At 56.5% G+C, this 21,937-nt stretch overlaps 7 protein-coding genes across 7 annotated transcripts; 2 read left to right on the top strand and 5 right to left on the bottom strand.

Moving 5' to 3' along the window:
• Positions 1 to 404: 404 nt before the first annotated feature.
• On the bottom strand, positions 405 to 4,625 carry B0I36DRAFT_375704 (ankyrin repeat protein; the record flags this gene model as incomplete). The annotated part of the gene is made up of 6 exons (XM_046160391.1): positions 405 to 886; positions 1,016 to 1,478; positions 1,758 to 2,709; positions 2,768 to 3,599; positions 3,660 to 4,239; positions 4,284 to 4,625. 6 exons carry the CDS (start codon positions 4,623 to 4,625, stop codon positions 405 to 407), a joined length of 3,651 nt encoding a protein of 1,216 aa, XP_046010951.1.
• Positions 4,626 to 6,186: 1,561 nt separating this feature from the next.
• Positions 6,187 to 7,997, bottom strand: B0I36DRAFT_293101 (uncharacterized protein). Its single transcript, XM_046151781.1, has one exon. It carries the CDS (start codon positions 7,861 to 7,863, stop codon positions 6,205 to 6,207), a length of 1,659 nt encoding a protein of 552 aa, XP_046010950.1. The 5' UTR covers positions 7,864 to 7,997; the 3' UTR covers positions 6,187 to 6,204.
• A 1,081-nt stretch (positions 7,998 to 9,078) lies between these two features.
• Positions 9,079 to 10,545, bottom strand: B0I36DRAFT_365257 (Homogentisate 1,2-dioxygenase; the record flags this gene model as incomplete). The annotated part of the gene is made up of 1 exon (XM_046159110.1): positions 9,079 to 10,545. One exon carries the CDS (start codon positions 10,543 to 10,545, stop codon positions 9,079 to 9,081), a length of 1,467 nt encoding a protein of 488 aa, XP_046010949.1.
• Positions 10,546 to 10,983: 438 nt separating this feature from the next.
• Positions 10,984 to 13,082, top strand: B0I36DRAFT_246731 (Alpha/Beta hydrolase protein; the record flags this gene model as incomplete). The annotated part of the gene is made up of 7 exons (XM_046150248.1): positions 10,984 to 11,168; positions 11,234 to 11,421; positions 11,504 to 11,551; positions 11,639 to 11,823; positions 11,887 to 12,246; positions 12,399 to 12,631; positions 12,698 to 13,082. 7 exons carry the CDS (start codon positions 10,984 to 10,986, stop codon positions 13,080 to 13,082), a joined length of 1,584 nt encoding a protein of 527 aa, XP_046010948.1.
• Positions 13,083 to 13,536: 454 nt separating this feature from the next.
• On the bottom strand, positions 13,537 to 15,852 carry B0I36DRAFT_351568 (uncharacterized protein; the record flags this gene model as incomplete). Its single annotated transcript, XM_046157025.1, has 1 exon — positions 13,537 to 15,852. One exon carries the CDS (start codon positions 15,850 to 15,852, stop codon positions 13,537 to 13,539), a length of 2,316 nt encoding a protein of 771 aa, XP_046010947.1.
• A 2,264-nt stretch (positions 15,853 to 18,116) lies between these two features.
• On the bottom strand, positions 18,117 to 19,117 carry B0I36DRAFT_351567 (uncharacterized protein; the record flags this gene model as incomplete). Its single annotated transcript, XM_046157024.1, has 4 exons — positions 18,117 to 18,311; positions 18,407 to 18,477; positions 18,663 to 18,854; positions 18,880 to 19,117. 4 exons carry the CDS (start codon positions 19,115 to 19,117, stop codon positions 18,117 to 18,119), a joined length of 696 nt encoding a protein of 231 aa, XP_046010946.1.
• Positions 19,118 to 19,137: 20 nt separating this feature from the next.
• B0I36DRAFT_386019 (uncharacterized protein) lies at positions 19,138 to 21,032 on the top strand. The gene has a single exon (XM_046161094.1). The coding sequence runs from the start codon at positions 19,468 to 19,470 to the stop codon at positions 20,998 to 21,000; it is 1,533 nt and encodes a 510-aa protein (XP_046010945.1). The 5' UTR covers positions 19,138 to 19,467; the 3' UTR covers positions 21,001 to 21,032.
• The last annotated feature ends 905 nt before the right edge of the window (positions 21,033 to 21,937 follow it).

Raw genomic sequence — 21,937 nt, 5'->3', positions numbered from 1 at the left:
CGCTGACTCATTCTGTACCACATGCAAAAATCTTCACGGCACAATGCCCTGCATTCGGGACAACGCAATCCCCCAAAAGTTCACATTTATCTGGTTAGGATGTACCACGATCATTCGGATGCGTGTTCTCGAACTAAGGTAGACAACTCATGGCGATCATCAATTGCCGACCCTTAAGACGTTGGAGGCGTTCTTGTTCCTTGCGTTCTCTTTATGAGGGCCGCTTCATTATGCTTCCATACTGCATGCTTCCATCCGCGGGGTCATGGATACCTTGCCGTTAATAAATTGCGTCCGTCTACACGGCTCTTCGGCTGGGCGATGTCTCGTGGCCTTTGCCCATGTCCGCCCGGGTAAGCCGTGGCACCATGTTCCAGCAGCAGCTTGGCGATTTCCAGGGGGTCTTATTCGGAAGCGGTAATGGGCGCAACCCGCCCGGCTGCAGCATCGCGACTATCGCAGTCTGCCCGTGTATTGACCAGGAGTTTGGCGATTTCCGTATCGCCGTGCTTGACCGCGAGTTCGAGAAGGTATGAGAAAAGAGCGTCCGGCGTGTGTGGCGAGGCCCCGTTGGCAAGCAATGCCTTGACCATATCCGCGCGCCCGTACCAAACGGCGTATAGCAGTGCCGGTCGGCCATCGTTATCTGTCTGATTCGTCTTGGCTTCATTGTCGAGGAGCAGTTGCACTATCTCCATTGAGCCGTTCTCCACGGCGCGCATGAGCGGCGTTACACCATCAATATCTGGCTTGTTGATGTTGGCGTCCGCAGCAATCAGGATCTTGGCCACGTTGCGGCGGCCCTCATTGATAGCACTGGCCAACGGCGTCTCCAAATCAAGATCACTTCCGTCGACAGGAGCCTTGGCGGCGAGGAGGTCTCTGACTATATATTCATGACCCTTGCTCGCTGCCCGAGAGAGGGGGTTTTTCCCAGGAAGAGCTTTCGCAGCGACAAGGTGCACAGTCGCCTTTACTTGATGAAGACAATAACCATAAGATGACGGCGTTTCACCATCTTGGCTGACATGGTCGATTGCTTTGTTTTCGTCGATTCTGTCTGCGACGACAAGCGAGCTGCCGTGGAGGACTACTTGAAATAACAGCGTATTGCCATGGTGGTCGACATGGTTCGTCATTGCGTTGGCGGCGATCAGGGCGTTGACCACTGTGCTTTGACCGTAATAAGCAGCTGCAGATAGCGGCGTGTCGCCTTGCGCATTTATAGTGTTGACTGCTGCGTTCGCGGTGATCAGGGCGTTCACTGTCTCCACGTAGCCTTGAGACGCAGCTAGAGAAAGTGGCGTATCTCCTTTTGAGTTCGTATGGATGACTGCTGCGTTCGCGGTGATCAGGGCGTTCACTGTCTCCACGTCGCCTTGAGACGCAGCTAGAGATAGTGGCGTATCTCCTTTTGAGTTCGCATGGTTGACTGCTGCGTTCGCGGTGATTAGCATCTTGACCACCTGCACGTGGCCCTTCCTAGCAGCTTCAAATAGTGCCGTGCTGCCATAATTGACATGGTCGACTGTCGCGTTGGCCTCGATCAGGATCTTGACCACCTCCACGTGGCCATTCTGCGCAGCTTCAAATAGTGGTGTGTTGCCATAGTCGTCGACATGGTCGACTCCTGCGTTGGCCTCGATTAGGATCTTGACTACCTCTGCGTGGCCACCCCTAGCAGCTTCAAATAGTGGTGTGTTGCCATAGTTGTTGATATGGTCGGCTCTTGCGTTGGCCTCGATTAGGATCCTGACCACCTCTGCGTGGCCATGCCCAGCAGCTTTAAATAGTGGTGGGTTGCCATAGTTGTCGACATGGTCGACTCCTGCGTTGGCCTCGATTAGGATCTTGACCACCTCTGCGTGGCCATTCCTAGCAGCGTCAAATAGTGGCGTTTCGCCCTGCTGCGCTGCTGGGTCAACATGAGCCCCCTTTTCTAGCAGATTGAGTGCCACGCTCGGCAAGCCGTAAAAGGCAGCGAGATGCAATGGTACAGCCGGCGAATCGAAAGCGGCCTGAGTTCTAATGCGTTCATGTGTAAACTTATAGCATGCTTGCACGTAGTGGCTGTTGCTCAGAAAGTTCCAAAGCAGCTCGCTGTCGAGTATCCCGTTTCCCTGTTTTGCATGGTCGGCCCAGTTTTCGAGCGCGTAGTTGTATAAGCCTTGATCCCCTAAAGGCAAATACCTCGTCCGGCTCGACATGTGAAATGAAGGCCGATGCTTGATTGCGAACGAATCGACACCATCGTGACACATACACGTCAGCAGTTTCCTACTTATCTGTGTTTCGGCTTCGGGAAACCATTTCTGCCACGTTTCTCGAAAATATTCCTGTGTTGTGTAATGGGCCAGGCGCACAATCTGGCTCTGCTCGTCCAGCATGACTAGCCCTGCGCAAACGGACAGAATGCTGTCGAGACTCGTCATGTTGGTTTTGTCCAGGCGATCTGAGCCGACCTCAACGGCTAGCCCTGTCCGGAGTTCAGCTGATGTCAATGGTCGTTGTGCCCGTGTGATCCAAGCGAGAGCTTCCGTTGCTAGCTGCGCATGTTCCGTGTTCTGGCTATTGATTCTGCCCATGGCTTCCTCGTATGCGCTGCGGTATGCATCTGCTCCGCTACTGAGATCACCGAGGGCCGTGGCCAGTTTCTTGATGTTAGTTTTTGGTCGCAGCGCGTCAAGATACAACTTGGCAAGGAGAAAACTGCAATTGATCAGCATCGTGGCACACCACACCAATCCCGAATTCCGGTAAAGCTCACCTTCCTTCGACCTTCTCCGGGATCTTGGTGAGAGTATGCACGCGAAGCTCCGGATTGTTCTTCACAAAATCCGGAAAGGAGTCGAGTTGACTGCTTACGTAGCTCCGTACATCATGCTCCGAGGCGCGGACCTCCAGGGACGTCACCGAATTCCAGCCGTATATCTTGTCACTAATCATGGGATCCTCGCGCGACGTCAGGAATAAGTTGACGGCGTGTGTGGTTTGCAGCATGCAGAGTTCGTAGAGAAATTGGTCACGACAACTGTCGGTCGTCTGACACTCATCCAGGGCGTCAACAAAGATACGGGTTTCCGAGAACTGCGTCAACACTGCGCTGATTGTACTGAGGATATCGCCCATGGAAGGCCTGGTGCGTTGTCTTTGGTGGCTGTTGTGTAAAGTGCGGACACATTCCGGTATTGAAGGTGCTGCCTGAGCTAGTTGTTTGAGAAGGCTCGCGACCAAGTCGATGGTCCGTTGCACCTTGGTCTCCCGAAAATTGCAATAGATCCAGACCAAGGCGATTTTCTCCTTCTGCCTCATAAGCGTGCGACAGTATTCGATGACGATAGATGTCAGGACGGTCTTGCCGCACCCTGGAATCCCGTGACAAAATAAAGTATGGCCCCTGCGGTGGATCCACTCTTTCATCGCTTCAGATTTGAGCAGCCAAAGTCCGGTGTCTGGGTGATGTCTTTCGAAATGATCGCTTTGCTTCGCACCATAGTTGGCTGGGGTAATCCAATCGAGAAGGTTCTCGTCTAAGTCGCTCCTGTGTTTTGAAGCGATATCCTCGATCTGGACCTCTATCCTAGCCGTGGATTCTTTCACTATTTCCAAAACTTCTCATCAGCTCACTTCCTGCGCTCAGACGATGTCAGGGGCCATACCGTCGTTAAGCACGTCCAGGATTTTGCGCTCAGTATGGAGCTTGCTAGGAATGACCTTCTCGAGGACCTGCTTGGCATAAGCGGCAGCCAGCATTGCAGCGTATCCTTGCCACTTCTTGCTCTTGTGAGTGTCCGAATAGTCGCAGATACCTCGAATCACGAGACAAGGAGAGTGGTTCATCAGCCCTGCTGCTTCCATCTCGAAACACAGCACACTCATGTCTGCAGACAGCTTGTCCCGAAGCACGGCGTTTTTGACGACGGTGTTTGCTGAAGCGATCAGTCCGTAATGCACTTTGACCAGTTCATCCTCGTCTCGCTCGGGACGTGTATCGACACGCGAAGGGTCTGAACCACAATTTGTGCAGTCATCGTCATAATCGGGATGCATGAAACTGCTCTTGAAAAGCATATCGGTTTCTCGTGGCGGTCGTCTATATCCCGCGCGCAGCCTTTTGTTCTGCGCGAGAACTTTATTCACGGCGTCTTCCAGTCCGTTTCCCTCAATATCGTGGTCCGCGCGAAGATCGCGTATGGCAGTACGAAGGGTCTCGGGCGGCTGATCGAGGAAGCCCGTTCGCTGGAACCCGTGTTGTTGATTGTCTTTGCCAAGTACTGGATCACGCCGCCATGCTTATCGCCAGGGTGGCTTACGACAATGTCTCCGAGCCGGATGTCGTGCTTCTTGGAAGGCGCGCCGCCGCCGATGCCGACCATCAAGACGAAGCGGATCTCGGGGAACGTACGAGCCATGTTCCGAACAGCTGTCGCCGCTGGGACTGAGCCCATTCCACCCAGGCCTAGGACCACAACATTGTGCCTTCCGATCCTTCCGAGAGTGTACGAGTTGCTGTCGTGTTTGGAGCCCTCGCCTAAGGCCTCGTGCTTTTCGTCCAAGAACACCTTTGCCGCGACGAGTTCGGGGTGGACGGCGCAGACCCAACCAACGGTGTAGTCCTCCGCCATGAGTCTGCTCCGCTCAGCCATGACGGGTCTGGGGGAAAGTGTAGAAAGCCGACCGTCGTTTCTCAGTCCACCCTATGATGGCCTCATTCGCAAACAGAGCTGTGTGCATAGTCTGACGCCGTGAAGTGGATGTGTCGTTGGAAATGGCACACCCCCTAACCTCCGGACGTTAGGCTTGAGGTCAGTTGGTGCCCATGTCAGCTGCATGGCACAGCCGCGTCCTTAAAGACCCCGCCTTGGCTGCATATAAGCGCTCCCAGCATGTCGACGCCAGCAAATCAGGGTGGTGCTTTTCGCAGCCTTACAGCGCCCATAACATTCATTGCGACATGTCACGGGAACGCCTCAGACACACTCCACGTGAAATTTGCCAGGGAAATTTGCAGTGACGTATGTACTGACCTTGTCCATCGCTCCACATGAGGGGCGCCGCGGGCAGGGTCACTGGCTCCAGGCAAATTGACATCCTAGACCTCGAATTCACCGAAATACATCAGATCATCATGGATCCCGCGCGGTTTTGGGGTTATCACGCGTACCAAGGCCAATTTTGGAAGTGGACCATGATCTCGCCAGGGTAAAGACTCGTTTCTGCAGAAGCCAGCGCACACGTGCACTCATTGGTTGCTTTCAGTCTGGTCCTTTGCTAAGTTGACAGCAGCTCTGCTGGCAGTTAATAGACGTATTTCATGGCGATACGCCTGACCCCTAGCTCTAAGGCGGGCCAAAAAACTGCCTTGGCACTTCTCATGCCACGTGGTGTCCATAAAGTGGCGGCGTGTCTGTATTGTGACGGCACCTCGCCCTCCGGCGTCATGCGAAGTCTTGCGGGCCTTCCACATCAGTATGTAATTGTAACAATCAGACTTCTCAACATCGCTCTGTGCTGTCCTTGTCAGATTTTCGACGAATCTATCCTGCTACCAGTCTTCGTGGCCCAAATAATGCACTGCCTACCCTCCATCATAGTTATGGCAGAAGGCGAACTCTACTCACACAGCCTAATTGGCTTGGGTCAACCCACTTCCGTTCCGTCAAATCCATCCAGAGTGAGGAGCAGAGCACACGAATTGCTAGCTCCGTATTGGTTCTTTTCTTCACGGGACCTTTGCTTATTCTTTTTTTGGCTGAAGACCACACCATGTCAATGGTTACTATCAAACTCGACGACGAAAGACACAAGAGTGAGGCACTATACATTAGCGTGTTGAGTTCATTGCAAACCCCACTTATACCAGAGCTTAGACTCAGCTGAATTTACAACAAGGTCCAGACGCGTGAAGGGTTCACCATAGCGTAGCCGAATAGTGCTGGCGTAAAGCAATGAGGAGGTTTTCTGAACTGTCCCGATCGCCTCCTGCCCTTCGTTTCAGACAATATGAATCTTACATACGATGCATCGTCTCGGCTTATCCCCGAGGCTGTCATTCTGCTGAGTACCTTCCTCCACGAGTGAGTTTGGCTGACTCACTGCATTGGTATGGCAGCATCTACTCATCAGCCGATCACCTCGCTGTATACAATAACTGGCTTAGGCACTAATGATTATGTATAAGATCAAGCTCTCCTTCCGCTATCATCAAACCCGGCCGCCGCCGTGCAACCGCAGGATCCGCTTGGCCGCATACGCCGCCACAACCATGATCGGCGCCTGGGTGTTGCCCGTCGGCACATGCGGATGAATACTGCCATCCACCACGAACAGGTTCTCCATACCCCACACCTTGGCGTTCTCGTCGACGACGCTGGTCTTGCCGCCATCGTCGAAACCCATCTGCGCGGTGCCCAGGTAGTGGCTCCCGCTGGCCATGTTCTGGAGCAGCGCCTCTGCGGTGACGTTGTCCGGGACGGTGAGGATCGAGCCCGGCAGCCGCGTGTAGTCGAGGAACATGTTGACCCCCGCGGTGAGGGCCTCGACGTCGGACGCGGTCTGTAGGAGGGGCTTGGAGGTCATGGTGGTCGTGCCGTTGGGTAAGATGCCCACCGTGCCGGTGGAGGTGGTCCCGTGGGTGAGATAGAGCTTGATGGAGATTGTGCTCTCCTTTGTGGCGCGGACGGTGCCCTGCAGCGAGTAGGCCAGCCCGGAGGTGGTGTTGACGCTGGTCCAGAAGTTGAGCCGCTGGCTGCCCTGGGTGAGCAGGCCGCTCGCCTGGGCGAACTGGTCAATTTTCTGCTGGATCGGGCTCGTGATGTCTGTCGAAGGAATCACGGGCAGCGATACATCGGGCCGAGTGGTTAGCGTGATGCTGGCGACAGCGTGGTCCCGGAGGTTCTCGCCCACAGGGAGATCGAGCCACTGCTCGCGGGGAGGGAGGATGATGTTTGTGCTTCCCGAGGCGACGGTCTCGATCTGCGCGGCTGGACCGATGCCCGAATTGAAGAGGACGCGAGGAGTCGAGTGGGTGCCAGCGGCGAGGACAAGCGAGCCCTTGTTGGAAAGGGGGATGATCTCGCGGCTGCCGTCGGCGCGCTCGACCTCGACACCCGTGACGCGCTTGCCGGACCGTACGGCGCGCAAGATCTTGGCGTTGAGCTGCATCGAGAAGCACGGCCGGGCTTTGGCGGCGTCCAGAATGGCGCGGGCCGGGCTGTCGCGAAGGCCGTTGCCAATCGACCAGACCGGGTGGGAGAAGACGAGCTCTTTAGCCTCGGGGTTCTCGAGAGCGTTGGTCTCGCTCCAACCGTTGTCGCTGAGAAACCGCGAGACGACATCAAATGCGCCGTCATCGTACCGCACACTGTCCCGGGACGCCAGGATCGTACCGGGGAGCTTCTCGTATACTTCGGCTGCCGCGGCAGCGATACCGTTCTTATTGTCCCAGTGCCATGACTGAGGCCAGCTGGCAAAGTCTTCAGCCCGAGGGCGGACAAACATCAGGCCATTGCTGGTGGTCGTCCCGCCAAGTACACAGCCTGCCCGGATGGAGAGGTCGTCGCACCAGCCCGAGTTGGGGCTGCCCATGACCGAGTCGACGAGGGCCGGGACGTCGAAGGCCGTGACAGTGCTGTTCCAGGCCACAGGCTTCTCCGTGTTGCCGTTGGCGTAGAAAGCAGGGCCGCCGCGCTCGACAAGGAGCACCTTGCGGCCGGAGCGGGTGAGCTGCTCCGCCGCAACGATGCCGGCAGTACCACCGCCCGCAACGATGTAGTCGTAGGCGGCCTGGTGGACCTGGGCGCTGGCATATTCACCAAAGGCGAGCAGCAGAGCCGCTGTTATTGATGATGTGGCGAACCTCATTTTGTAGAGACAGTAAGGTGTTTGATGTCGGGTACCGCTAAGGACAGCCTTGGCAAGAAGACACTAACGTGGCAGCGAGAAGGACATGACGATCAAGCCGACTTTATAATGAGCAAACCGGGCTGGCTGACGAGATGCAAGGACTGCCGAGCTCCACGCACGTGGCGGCAACATTGCCGACGAGACGGCAGTCGATTTGCAAAAACAAGGCCCAGCTTGCTGGGTGTTCCATGAAATTGGGGCGGCCAGGAACCAGGGTCTAAAACTTTGACACACGCGCTGTCTATTGCCGACGGCTTGGAAACAAGCGTGTTTCCCTCTTTGCCGACCCGGACTAGCGAGCTACCGGCAGCGATCGTCAATCTGGCCCAGATAGCGGGGAATCCAATGGGTCCGGCCAATATCAATCTGTCTCTAACGGCCCCATCCGAGCGATTCAGGATCCCAGTCAGGACGACGTAATCCATGCCATTGGCCGGCCTTGCTGATGGAAACGGACCCCGCGATCTCGGCCGACCCAGAGATTGGTGCCAGTCTTGATTCGCAAGGACTGTCTGAACTGTCGGGGGGAAATTGGTCGCCGGGAGCAGACGTCACATCCGTCTGACTTAACGTCCGCGGTGGACCCCTTCCCCCATTGGGGCAATGAGTTCCGGCCCATTGGGCGCCCGCTGCCATTCGCCCTGATCCGCTGCTGGTACTGGACAGGAACCGCCATTTTCCTCTGACGTAACCCCCCTGCTTCCGACGGATCGATGGTAACATGGTCAAGGGTTCTTGCCGGTGTCTTTCCGAGCAGCTTCCAGTTTATGCGCGCAGCCAGGATCCGGCACTGCCAAAGGCCAGTGGCTTGTGAAGCCCTCCTTTCCTTTGGGACATTCTGGAAGCCGTAGCTTTCATCGGCTGGGGTTGGCAGGCTATAGCGCCAGCTTCTTAGCCTGGCAGCCAGAGAGAGTGTTGGTCTCCGTCATCCTGGTCCGTGCCCTTGAGAAAGCCTCGCAGTCCTAGGCAATGTTGCGATTGTATACTGTGCTGCGGGCAGAATTAAATAAGCTAGGCAACTGCGGGTCATGTAACATAGGCCTTGTCTACGTTCATTAAAACTCGTGGCAAATGCCACACACCGAGCAGTATGAAGACAGGACTTTGCGTATATTGCACCAGAACTAGCGCGTCATCTTCATCACTTGTTTCTTTGGTCGACGATTAATACTTTCACTGACTACCCTTGAGAGGCAGCCCAGCCTCCTTGAGCGCCTCGTCAACCTCAATCTTGTGGTTCGAGAAGTTGTCCACCAAATCATCCCACATCTTCGGGTCGTGCTCATGCTTCTCCTTGCTGTTCCACGCCCAGTCGGTAATGGTCATCGCGCGACTGCTCTCAAACATGAAGGCAATTGAGCCCCCCGAGATCTGCATGACTGGCGGGTCCGCCTTTGACGCCATGGCGAACTGCTCGTACGCGACGCCGTGCGGGACGAAACCGCACTCGAACGAGATGCTGCCCGGCTGGAACTCGTCCGAACGGCCGCCGTACTCGCCGTAGATGAGGCCCATGAGCTCGGACGCGCAGTTGCGGTGGTAGTAAGGAGGGCGGTAGGTGTGCGACGCGACGTCCCAGCGCGGGCTGAAGATGAGGAAGTCGCATAGCGGGCTCACCGGGTCGCGCGACTTGGCCGTCAGCACGCAGAAGATGCTCGGGTCGATGTGGTCGACGCTGATGGAGCCGACGTTGACAAACTTGGTCAGGTCGTACTTGTAGGGCACGTAGTTGCCGTGCCACGCAATGACGTCAAAGGGGCAGTGGTTCTGCCGCGAGGCGAAGAACTTGCCCCCGAGCTTGTACGTGACGGTCCAGGGGTCGTCCTTGGTGACCTCGTACGCGGCCACGGGGTGCAGGAAGTCGCGGGCGTTGGCGAGCCCGTTGGCGCCCAGCGGGCCCAGCTCCGGCAGCTCAAAGCTGGAGCCCCAGATCTCGAGGATGTAGCCCCGTGTCGGGCCCTCGACATTGACCTTGAAGCGCTGGCCGCGCTGGATCACACAGACCTCGCCGGGCTGCACGTAGAGGAAGCCAAACTCGGTCTGGATGTCGAGGGCGCCCTGCTGCGGGACGATGAGGAAGTCGCCGTCCGAGTTGACAAAGGCGTTCTTGGTCATGCTCTTGTTGCACAGGTAGACGTGCGTGGCGAGGCCCTCGCGCAGGGTCGGGTCGCCAGCGCCAGCCACCGTCTTGAGGCCGCTGACAAAGTCGAGGTCCTCGCCCTGCGGGATGGGCGCGGGCTTCCAGGCGAGCTGAGTTGGCGAGATGTGTACGCGCGGGTTTATAGTCAGGAAGCTGGACTCGGTGTCCTGGAGGTCGGGCAGGTCTGTGAAGCCCTGATGGGCCACGGCCGGCCGGGAGCGGTACAGCCAGGCCTTCTTGTTGGCGGCACGGGGCGCGACAAAGGACGAGCCCGTCATCTGCTCGGCGTAGAGGCCGAAGCGGATCGATCGCGGGCTGTTCTGGCCACGCGGGATCACGCCAGGGATGGCCTCGGACTCGAAGCTGTTGCCAAAGCCCGGCTGATACTTGTAAGGGTCATTGTGGCGCGTGGCAAAGGACGGCACGGTGCCGTTCTTTTGCGTCTCGGCCCAGTGGAAGGCATTTTGGTGTTGCTCCGGCGTCAGGATTTGGGAAGCCATCTTCGCCGGCTGTTTTAGTCTTGTTGTCTTCTTGTCCTTGCCACAGAAGGAAACAACGAGGTCTGCAGTGGATGAAGAGCAAGAAGGACAGGAAGCAAAAGCTCTCGCCCAGCTCAGCCCCCTCAGTCGACTTGGGATCACCGCTGCAGGAACCCCGCATGCACCAGCCGGCGATGCTGCCGCCCGGCAAACTTGTGGAGAAGGTGATGGAGAAACAAGGGGCCCGAGTGCGGGACAACCGCCTCTGGAGTCATTGGTAAGCTTCTAGTCAGCCATACTCGGCACCTGCCGCACACTATCCTAGAGAAGAGCCGCTGACCTGGCGTCGCACTCCTGACGCACTCATTCTCCAAAGAGGGGCGAGAGCAGATTATGCTTGGGGCTGTAACTGTGCCTAGGCGGTGACGAGTCCATCTTCGCAGGCCATCGACAGGAGCAATGACGGTCACGCTTGACCATGGTTCGCTAGGCTGCGTCCTCCGAGGAGCACACGATCCAACACGCGGCGTTGTCCAGTTTCGTGGCATTCGCTATGCTACGGTCCCGCGACGATTTGCTGCCGCTCAGCGGCTGGACCAACCAATATCATCGTCATCCGAAACCCTGGACTGCACTGAATTTGGGTGGGTGGCTCTTTGCACGTTGGCTCGCCTATAACATACATGAGCTAAACCCTCCTTACGTATAGTCCCAGATGTCCTCAGGTGCAGATAGATGTTGGCCATCTACTGCGCCTTCCGAGCAACCATGTTCTACCGGTAGAGCCCGAGGACGAATTTGCATGCCTCAACCTCGATGTGTGCGCACCGGAGGGATGCCTGGCTCCTTTCCCCAGCAGCGAGCACACAAGGCTGCCTGTCTTGATCTGGGTTCACGGTAAGCTTGCCGAACCAGATCCTTGAGGCTGGAATTGATCATCTAGATCGAAAACGCTGACAAGCCTTCGCGCATGAAACAGGTGGCTCCCAGGCTATGACCTTTGGCAGCTCAGCCTCCAAAGTATGCGGTAAGGAACTGGTGGTTCCTGTTCCTGCGCCCTCCTGAAGTGACACAGATGAGTCAGTTTATGCAAAGAACTGACCCTCTTCTCTAGACATGACCAAGATTGTCAGCGACTCCGCAAGGCTGGGAGCGCCCATAATCGCAGTGTCGGTGCAATATCGTCTTAACGTTTTCGCTCACGGTGATGACAAGGCTTCCAAGAACCTCGCCCTTTCCGACCAGGACCTCGCAATACAATGGGTGCATAAGCATATCGCGGGCTTTGGCGGCGATCCCGTAAGCATGCCTTATCGAGCGATGACTAGTCGCGACCGCTCACAAAGCATGATGCACGAGTAGGAAAACATCACCCTTGCCGGCGAGAGCGCAGGCGCGGTCCACTGCCACGCACATCTCGTGACGGCACGCACCAGCGGCACAAGCAGCCTCATCAAGCAGTGCATGCTCCTCTCGGGCTCCCTCGCACTGTCGCCCCCGCAGCCGCGTGTCGTCATCGACGCGCTTCGGGATAAGGTCTCCGCAGAACTGCAAGAGCTAGACAGCAGCCTCAACCTGGACAATGCGCCGGTAGATATCATGGTCGAGGCGCTGCGCAAGTCGGGCATTCATTCCTGGTTCCTGGAGTCCGAAGATCGTTTTGACCACTGGCAGGAAAGAGTGTTTTCCCAGCGGCTGCTGGTGAGCGATGTCCAGTTCGAGGTCAGTCTGAACTAACACCAAACCTGACGACCGTCCCTTCGTTCAGTTTCATCAAGAGACCTCTTTGATATCGAGTCGATGTGTGCCCACGACAGCGAGACCACGTCCATGTATGCCTGCTATCAGTGGCTGACACAACTGGTCCTTGGTAGTCCGTCCTCTGGCGCAATGGGATCTGGGCTGCGTCCACTGAGTCAATATTAGAAGCCTTTGACCTGTCCGAGACCCCGTACAGCCATTTAGAGACCAAACTCAAGCAGGCATACGGCATCTCCAGCGACCGCCCGTCGGCGTGCAAGCTCGGCGCGCTCGACTTCATCAACGACTGCAAGTTTCTCTTGCCTGCGGAGCGGCTCGCGGAACAACAGCAGCAGCAGCAGCAGAAGTCGACTCCTGCCCCGGACAAAACAGTTGACATGCAGAACGAGACCGAACTGCCGCCAGACCATAGAAATGATCCCCCCCGGGCGTTTCGCTGCATCATAGACGAGCTTAACCCTTGGCAACCGTCCCACGGCGCGCATCATGCTGTCGATCTGGTGCTTTTATTTGGCGGCTTCGATGAGCAGATGACGGCATCGGGGGCATTGAAGACTGGACGAGAGCTGCGGAAGCGGTTCATCAGGTTCATCAATGGCAGCGATCCGTGGAATGGTGACGAAGTCGCTGCGTTTGGGCCGTACGGGATGTATCAGGAACTCGATCGTGGAGGTGAGGAGTTGGGGATGCGGAGAAGGATGGATCGTCTTGACGTCTTGCGCGAGTTCGGTGACGGGAAAGTTCTGGATGATGTATTTCTTAGGCTTGCTAGAGGCAGGATCAGTCTCTTGAATTGATACTAGGGGATGGCAGGCTGGGTTTGTTCGGGCTATTGTCGCTCACTTGCAACGATACGGCAATCTAAACCCGTAGTTACGTATCTGGCTACGTCCTCTCTTTGAGCACTGTCTACTCGCCCCAGCGCTGGCTTAGATGTAGGCGCTTGAGTTGATGATGGCCTCGAAGCGCAGAATCCTGCGGGAGTCACGGCGCTATCATGCCGCGCGCAGGTGAAAGTAGTCCGACAAAACTCTCTCATCACACGGCACACTCGCAGGGGTAGCACCCGAACACGCAGTCAGCCTCAATATCATTGAGCGTTCGCATGGTCTGCATGACTGCACGCTTGAGAAACCATTATCGCTGATCAGCATGCTTGCAAAGGCGATAAAAAACTTGCCCACTTGCTGATGAGCCTTGCGTCCTCGTGCCTGGTGCCCTCGTCTTCTGTACCAGCCGGAAGTGCCAGATTCATGCGACGACACGCGCGTAGAAGAGACCGTCGCGCAGCGCAGCCGATGCCGAGTCGATGTGCATGCGTATAGATGCGAGGGCGAGCTCCTTGCGGGCGAGGAGCGGCAAGGCTTGGAAGTTGCCGTGGGGGTAGTGGGAATCATGTTGATGTTGATATTGTTGCTGTTGCATTTTCTGATAGCATACGTGCGCTAGTTGTGTAGAAGGAGGCGAGGACGGTGATGATGAGCAAGAGCGCTGAGTGGACGACATATCGGATGGGGTCCAAGTATGGGTATGGCTCGCGGTTGCTGAAGAGATAGAGACCGCCCTGGATGGCGAAGATGTTGACGATGTCGGCGAGGACAGCGAGGAAGTTGACCGTGAATGTGACGGCCCACCTGCCACTGTCACGGTTTCCAGTATCCCCTCATGCTCCTCGAATGACCTCTCCGCGACGCGGTACAAGAGATCACAGAGGGCGAGCTGCTGCTCACTGACAACGGCCTCGAGCTCTCTTGCCCGTGTGCTTGGAGCAGCAGCACTAAGCAGCCAATGTCCTTCGTCTCGTCCTCCGCTATGGTGACAAGATTGTGCCATCACGCCGCTACCCATTCGGGTGGCCCTGACCTGCCGTGTTGCCTGTCGATGGATCACGGGGAGCAACGTGAGGTCGAGGAACACGTCGGCGAACCCGAGCAGGCTGAAGCCGTTGATCTCTCGCGCCCGCAGGCAGGCGAGCGTTACCAGGCTCGCGGCGTCCACGTCTTCTGTGCGGATTTGGCCCAGTTGTGCGCTCGAGGTTGTGCTGGCTCTCTCCAGACCTCGTCCAGCGCTACTGTCGGCGAGGTGGGCACAGTCCGTGGCGGCCATGGAGAACTCGAAGCAGTGCAAGTACGCACTCAGCAGTCTGATTGTTGTCGCGTCCCTCTCGAGGCTGGCCATTGTGGCATCCGTGGTATCGTCCTGGCTCCGTTGCTGTCCTGCTCTTTGTTGCTGCTCCTTCTCGACAGCCACCAGCACCCGGCGAAACCTGTGCCGCCAGACGCCCGCGTGTTGACGTAGCCGAGCCTCGTCATCGAGATGTTGTGCCGCGTCGAGCCTATTACCGATGGCGATGACCCAATATCGGCTGAGCAGCCACGACTCGAGTATACCGTGAAAAGCCTCCCACTGGCGTCGTAGCGAGTCGAAGTCTAGTAGACCGAGGACGCCGTCCTTCTTTCCGTCGTCACGCACCTCAGCAGGGCTAGGGAGTATGTCGGGGATGTGGAATGTTGGAAGCAAGGGTTTCTTTCCACTGCTGGCGGCCAGGGAATCTGAAATCGTCGTGTCGACGACCGGAGGCGGTGCCGCCAACCCCTCCAACACACTATACGCAGCGAACCGGGTTGCCACAGCCTCTATGTTACACAAAGCTCTAGAGTCGCCGAAGCGTACGTGCAAACCATATCGGACCGCGCCATCGGGCCGTGCTTCTCGAGGAGAGACGACATAAGGCCGAAGGACAGCGACGCCGGCAGCGCAGATGGTGTTTCGGGAGCCGAAGTTACCCATGAGCAGCTCGAGCACGGCGAAACACATGGTCGCATAGGCAATATCGGGAGGGGCCATATCTGGCAGGGCATCCCTGAAGGTCGCAAGGGCGCGAGCGTAGTTGCCGACGGCCGAGATGAGATGTTTGTCTTTGCTGGTCCACGTGTCGCTGCTGCTGTTGGTAGCCTTGCTGCCGGATGTCGGAGTGATAAGGTGCTCGAAATGGCCAAGGACGCCAAAGCCCATAGCTCGCACCGCCGTGCTGGTCGACTTACTCAGGTCCCGGACCGCGAGGCAGACGTACCGGTAGTAGTCCTTGTACAGGCTTTCGCGCGGCACTATGCCCGCGAACAAATATTCCCGTGTAAAGCCCACAGGGTCGAATGTCGCAAAGGCGGCATGCGTAACAGCCCGCGCCGAGTCATCGGCCGTCCAGAGGGGCCTGCTTATCTGGGCGCCTCTTGCCATCATCAGAGCCACCGAAGCTGTTTCAGCGCGGTGTGAGTAAACGTCAGCCGAGCAAGAGCCGGTCTTGTTGCTGGGTTTGCGTGGCTCGAGTACCCGCTGCATCGCTAGCTGCTTGGCCGGGGCAGCCTTCTTGGCCAGGCGGTGCGGCCCTGCAGGATACTCGCAGCGCAGCAGGAGCCGCTTGCAGGACGAGCACGTTGGCTGGGCCTCGTCACAGCGGACATGGCGCCTCTTACAGGTGAAGCACCCGGCGCGGGACTTTGAGTGGTACGTCCGCCCTGTCAAGGGCCGTAGTGGCAGCTGGGCTGTGCCGTCCTCGGTCCCCGTCATGCTCGTGCTAACAACGATGGTGGGACGACGGGCTATCGTGCGTGTTCAGGGCCTCTGAGATAGTGGGCGGGCTGTCGGGAACACTTGCCTCGGGCGAGGCGTAATCAGTATGTGAAGAGGCCTGTGATGCACAAGAGTGTCCTCAGTTGGCTCCAAGCTTGCAAAGAGCGACGTCTCACCAGCTGATAGGAGCGGTCGTCATCAGGAGTGCTGGCGAAAAATGGACCTGGCCGGGCATGGGCCCCTGCCGCCCCCTATGCACGTCGTACACGTCCCAGCTTGGATTAGCGTGATGACAACGACCCTGTCAACTTGGCCCAGTAGGCTATTTGGAGAGTACAGACCCGGCCATGGCTGGCCATGATAGGTCCTCGTCTGCAAGGGCCGGGGCTGAGGAAGTTAATGATCACAGAATACAAGGAGCAAGGGCGGAGGCCAGACACGTTGGGCTCGGCGAGGTGTCAACAAGGAAAGATCCTGTTTCATTACAGGCCCCATAAGACTCTCGGGGACTTTTCCGACCATCGTTGATCCACGGATAATTCCGGGGCCTATTCTTAGGCTCCAACGTTCGATTCTGCCCCTCACAGTGGGTTGAGGCTCCAACCCTTCTGTTCTTTTAGTGACCGCATGGTAGTCTAAATATTGTTCACCAAGCTAAGCTGTCCATACCAGCACTTCTACGCGATGGAGTTGTTCCTGTCAGAATTGGAAGCGGGCGCGAGTTCTGAGGAACGTCCTCAGATTGCGGAACAAAGCACAGTCCCTCAGCACACCTCACAAGCCCTCAGGATCAAATACGCTTGACTACCGAACGAGCATGCCGAGTCAAAAATGCCGAACGTGGTTCTTGCCCCGATTAGCTCTGTCACTCATGTAAAAGTCAATTTAGACCACGCTGCAAGCCTCCGGAAGTACGAAAGAGTTTACACTAAAAAGCTTGGTTGGTCTTGACATTGCGCCTCCAACCGTTGCCAAGTTTCAGCTCGACGCCACTTGCCCTCAGCCCATCATTCCTCCAAGTCCAGGCAGAATTGTGACCCTTGTGCTTGCCCGAAAGCCTGGACCACTCAGCCAGAAAAAAAATGTTCAAATGAAAGAAAGTATGAATAGATCAGCTGGTCTCTTAGGAATCTGTGCTCAAGTGGATTTGCAGGACTTTGGAAGCCGAGGAAAATTATCTGGCCCTGGAGAAAGGAGATCATGTTGACCTGAAGTTCAAAGTAAGCGGCAAGGATATCGTTGCTCAGCGCTTGGGATAGCCGCCTCCTCGATGCCAGCTCCTGCGAAGCTAAACCTTCTGCTCCGAGCTGCATTCTTCTGGTTGCACACGGGATGCGAAAGCCAGGGCTGAAACACAAGAGAGTGCCACGCTCCAAAGGTCTACAAGCATACACTCTCAGCTGAGGCTCGATTCTCAGGCATTTTTGCTCGCGATCGTGTATGTGAATAAACACAGTAGACGAATAGGCGTTACAGCAGGATGTATGATTAGTCGTCGGATCGTGTGAGAAATCCTGAGAAGGATGCAGGCTCCGCATCCTACTCACAACTCAAGCCGCGTTAAATATCCCAGCTCGGCGTAAATAGCGCCGGTCTTGTGAAGTCTAGGCTAGATTTTCTTCAAGTTGACAGTCCAGCTGCGTCTTGGCCTGGCCAGCTGTGCGAGTGAACACGGGCCGCAATGGGCGGGGAACTAAGGGTGAGGAGGAAGTGAGGTGTAGCCGGGGCCTTGCCACCCTCGGAGACATTAAGTTTATCGACAAAGCTTCCGGCATCTGGATCTGATGCGTGAAAACGCAGAATATTCACCCTTGCTGTCTCATTCAGTGGCTGTGAGTGACAGGGCTTTCAATACATGGGAAGTAGCATAGCCACTGTAGTGTCTCTTATTTATTAAGGCTTAGGTTTATCATTTCATGCTGAGCTTCTCTTTAGCCTTTTTTTAAGCTAAAAATATGAATCCGTACCGCATGTGTTTGGTTCTGAGGACAGGAAGGTGATTATTGCTCGACGATCCAAGGGACATGATGGAGGGTGCATAGTTACGCAGATTTTCTCCGAGGCTGACGCTAAAGCACGGAAGAAATTCTGCCGGTACACATGTAAGACTCTTCTATGAGCACTCCGCACGACCATGGGGACGGAGCACTGGTACAGTAGCAATTAACTTTGGCTTCCCGAAGTTCTCGCAGCTATATAGGACTAGAACGATCTGGAACGCAAGAGCCCAAGCTATAGAGCGGTCCCACAGGTCTTCACTTTTATTCAGATACAATTGTGTTTGGAAGTCCATCTCCAGCGCCCCGTCCTTTGACTACGACTCCGGAAAGATGAAGTGCAAATCGATCCACAAACTCTTGCTTTCTCTTGCAATAATTGGGTGTATGACGGCCGACGCCGCGGTCATAGAAGTCAGAGGAGCTTGCCTGACTGGTGTGCTCGCCGTCTTCGCTCCCCTGGCATCGGTCCCTCCAGTGGTTAGCTACTGTGCGAAGTTCTACCCTATCCCAGCTTCGACGACGAGTACAAGGACCTCTACGGTATTCAGTACATTCACTTCGACGTACACGGAAACTGATTTATCCACTATGTCAACGACTACCACAACTACGACAATGACCACTACGTAGGCAATCAAAGCTGCCCATGTTGCGAACCACCTTGCTAAATGAGACTTCACAGAACTGCCACTTCAACCACCTTTACTGGTGCTCCTAGGGTGAGATTCCAGCGCCGCGATGACGAAACGATAAGGTATCCCACTGCCAAAGCAATGCCCCGATCAAATACTTGTCCTTACGACTCACGCTTGTGCGATCTCCTGTCGCAAGCACCAAACTTAGTGAGCCAGTTTTGCAGTTGCATCCAAAAGCCTTCAACGGCAAAGGCGACAACCACCATTACGTTGCCTACTACGGTCACGGGAGGTCGGACTACCACGACAACCACCACGACGAGCGTGATTGTCAGCACGTCGACGACCACCACCGCCACCACAACTATCGTTACCACCGCTTGTCTTACACCTGCAGCAACCTGCAGCGCAGATAACCAGTGTTGCGCCGGAAGCTGCATGGTCGTCTTCGGAAATTCTCCACAGTGCTGCCTGCCGAAAGGTGCCCAATGTGATGGGACAAGCAATACCCTCTGCTGCAGCGGCGACTGTAGGCTCAGCGATCCGAGCAACCCCACCGTCGGGCACTGCACATAGCATAAGCAATTTCACAAGTAGAGTTAGTTTCATCAGAGGTTTCCCTAGCATGTTTTCGTTTACATGGCGCCGTCCGGAAGGAGGGGGGGGGGCTTCGTAATTCAAGGTGATCTCCGTGCTTTAGGAAGTCCGACCAAGTCTCAGCTTGCTCGTGACAGGCATCCACGTTGTGACGGCTACTCGAACTCATCTCGCGGCCAGAGCATTGTGCTCGTATGGAGCGCAAGGACCCTCCATCGCCAAGCCCATAGTATCCACCTTCCAGGGACCCTCAGATAAATCCGTAGTCACTTTATAACTCTCCATTCCCCTCATCGAGCAACTACTTCAACCTCGACATCTCTTCTAGCACACATGAACACCATAATCCTGTCTGCCTCTCACCCTTGACCATCGAAATCATGTCTGTGCCTATCGGCCCAGAAGACGCCACGTCGATCAGGGTGACAAGCGCCCCGGACTCCCTGGCCAACTTCTCCAGCACCTACTCCTCGCAGAGCTGCAGACGCAGTCTAAAGAAGATACACTACCACGTCATTCTCCCGGAGATCACCCCGAAACGCTTCAAGAAGTTGCAGAGCTCTCGGGAGGCCGCTGCTAATGACGCGGAATTCACGCGGGCCCTGGTGGCTCTCTTCACGCTCTTGAGTGCCTGGGAAGCAGAGGAAGAACAGAACGCAGGAGAAGACGCCGCCTCAGCACCGGCACTAACAGGAGTGGAAGCCGGGAGTGTCAGCGCGGCAGAAGTCGGCACCAGGGAAGACACCACTGGCATCGCGCTCATCCTCAGCGCCTCAGCGCCCGCCGATCTCGATGAGGCCCTGCACGCGTCGCTCAGGCACCGGCACGATGGGCCGCCCATATGGGACATGCGGAACGACTTCAAATACCTGCGTCTCGATCCCAGCATCCTAGGCACGGCAGGTCTGCCCCAGACTCGGGCCGTCACAGCGCTCGACCTGCGCAGCGAATGGCCAAGAGCAGGGCGGCGGTTGCATCCCAGTGTGATCACTAGCCTTGCCGCGGCTCTGCCAAGTATGGTGAACGTCCAGTGGGATTGCCTCATGCCGCCTCGGCGGTTGGAAGCTGTGCGGCGGGAGATACGCTCCTCTCTCGCAACCACGCTGCGGATGGCTCAGCTGGACCAGGTCACGGTGCTCAAGATCTACTTAGAGGACGGCGACCCGCGAGACCAGCGCGTCGAACCGGGAGATTTCTCCGAAGAGGACGACAACTCCGATGATGCGCTGAGTGTTGGAGTCGGGCGTGTCCTCAAACTACCCAACATCACCCATTGCGAGCTCTCCGGCTTCTGGACCCTGGACCCGGTGACCGTCTTCGCAGCAGGGGTGAGTACTGGTCTAGTGTTCGGCCAAGCATTGCAGACCGTGCGCATCGAGTCCACAGGCACGACATGGCGAGGGCAGTGGCTGATGACTGGCGACGAGGACAAAGCGTCTGAAGACGAAGGAAGCGAGGCTCCCACGGATTCTGACGCGTCCGAGGCCGCCTTCGACTCGGCCGACTCGGATACGTCAGATTTTGCTCCTCCTGGCGGGCGGGCGTGGGCCCGCGAGGACGGCGATTTTCCGCAGTTCTCGTTCCGCAACAGGCCGGACGATGGCGTCTTTGTGCCACACTTGCTGCCGCTGGTCAGCTGTCTGCCAGCGCCTGAGGATAGCTCAAGCCCCGCACTGCGCTCCCTCACGTATGTGCTGGAGATGTCGGTCGCTTTCTATGTCGAGTACTATGCCGCTGGTGTACAGAGTGAGTCGGCCCGGATGCGGTCGGTGACGGAAGAGGACGTGAGTCGTCCCCGCTGGCATCTGGTGGCAATGGACGGAGTTGATGAGGAGTGGGCTGTGCCGGAACATCTGATACGCTCCATGGAAAGTGGAGGGGCGATAGTGTCCATATTCGGGCTACAGAGCTAGCCGCTCAATGGAGGACGCGTGCTGCCTTCGTGTCCTAATCTGCCTCAGACCAAACAGCTGTTGCGGTAATTCAGACAGCTGGGATGACCGGCACGGTTCTAGTCTCGCGGCTCGGTGTGGGTGTTCCTCTGCGGGAAAGTGGCGGGGGACCTGCCCCAAGTACATTTGTATCGAGACGCATCGCCAGGGTCGCCAACGAGGATGAGGCGTCGATGAATGTGGCGAAGATGAAGATTGTTCTATGCGCGGCGACCAACATCTCCTGCAGCTCGCCTCGCTTGTCAAGGGCCGCAGCACGCCGAGTCAGGCCCCCAGCTTCCTTCGAGTCAAAACATCCCGAGCCGTTGCGATGGCGTCAATTCTCTTTCTAGACTTGGTCCCTCGGACACTCACCAAGGCCGCGACAGAGGAGGAAAAAGCAAATACTCGCGCAAAAACCGGGCCTCAACTTAACCCTGCGTTTCAGGGGTTCGGCCGGATGGTTGAACAATTACCCACTCGTCTCTTCCCCCAAAAACGAATCAGGAGTAATAGCCACGGAAAAGCTTCCGCCTCGCCAGGGTCTAGACCTTCTCTGCACAGCAAAGAGAAGTTGAGACGCCTGTAAGCTGGCGTGCAGATCGTTGCTGTGTCCAAGCCCGGAACAACTTCTCCGGTGTCCATGGAGCACGCGAACATGCCAGATTTTGATAAGATGCAGTCTCTTCTTACACTTCCTGATGGCCAAACACAGAACATGGACAAAAGCGGCAATGGGCGCCTGGGCCCAGACCGTACGCCACTGCCGATCTTGATAGTCATACGAGCAATATATCCCGACGGAAGTACAAAAAGCAGTGCAGATTACTGACAGGTGACACCTTCGCAAGTATGTGGTCATGCAAAAAGCGACGCTCAAATGCTACGTCGCGGCCAACGGTCTCACGGCTGCATTGGC

The sequence above is a fragment of the Microdochium trichocladiopsis genome, assembly GCF_020744255.1.
Source record: "Microdochium trichocladiopsis strain MPI-CAGE-CH-0230 chromosome Unknown B0I36scaffold_7, whole genome shotgun sequence".
NCBI classification, from domain to species: Eukaryota; Fungi; Ascomycota; class Sordariomycetes; order Xylariales; family Microdochiaceae; genus Microdochium; species Microdochium trichocladiopsis.
Note: the sequence above shows the minus strand (reverse complement) of the source record. Positions and strands in the feature narration are given on the sequence as shown.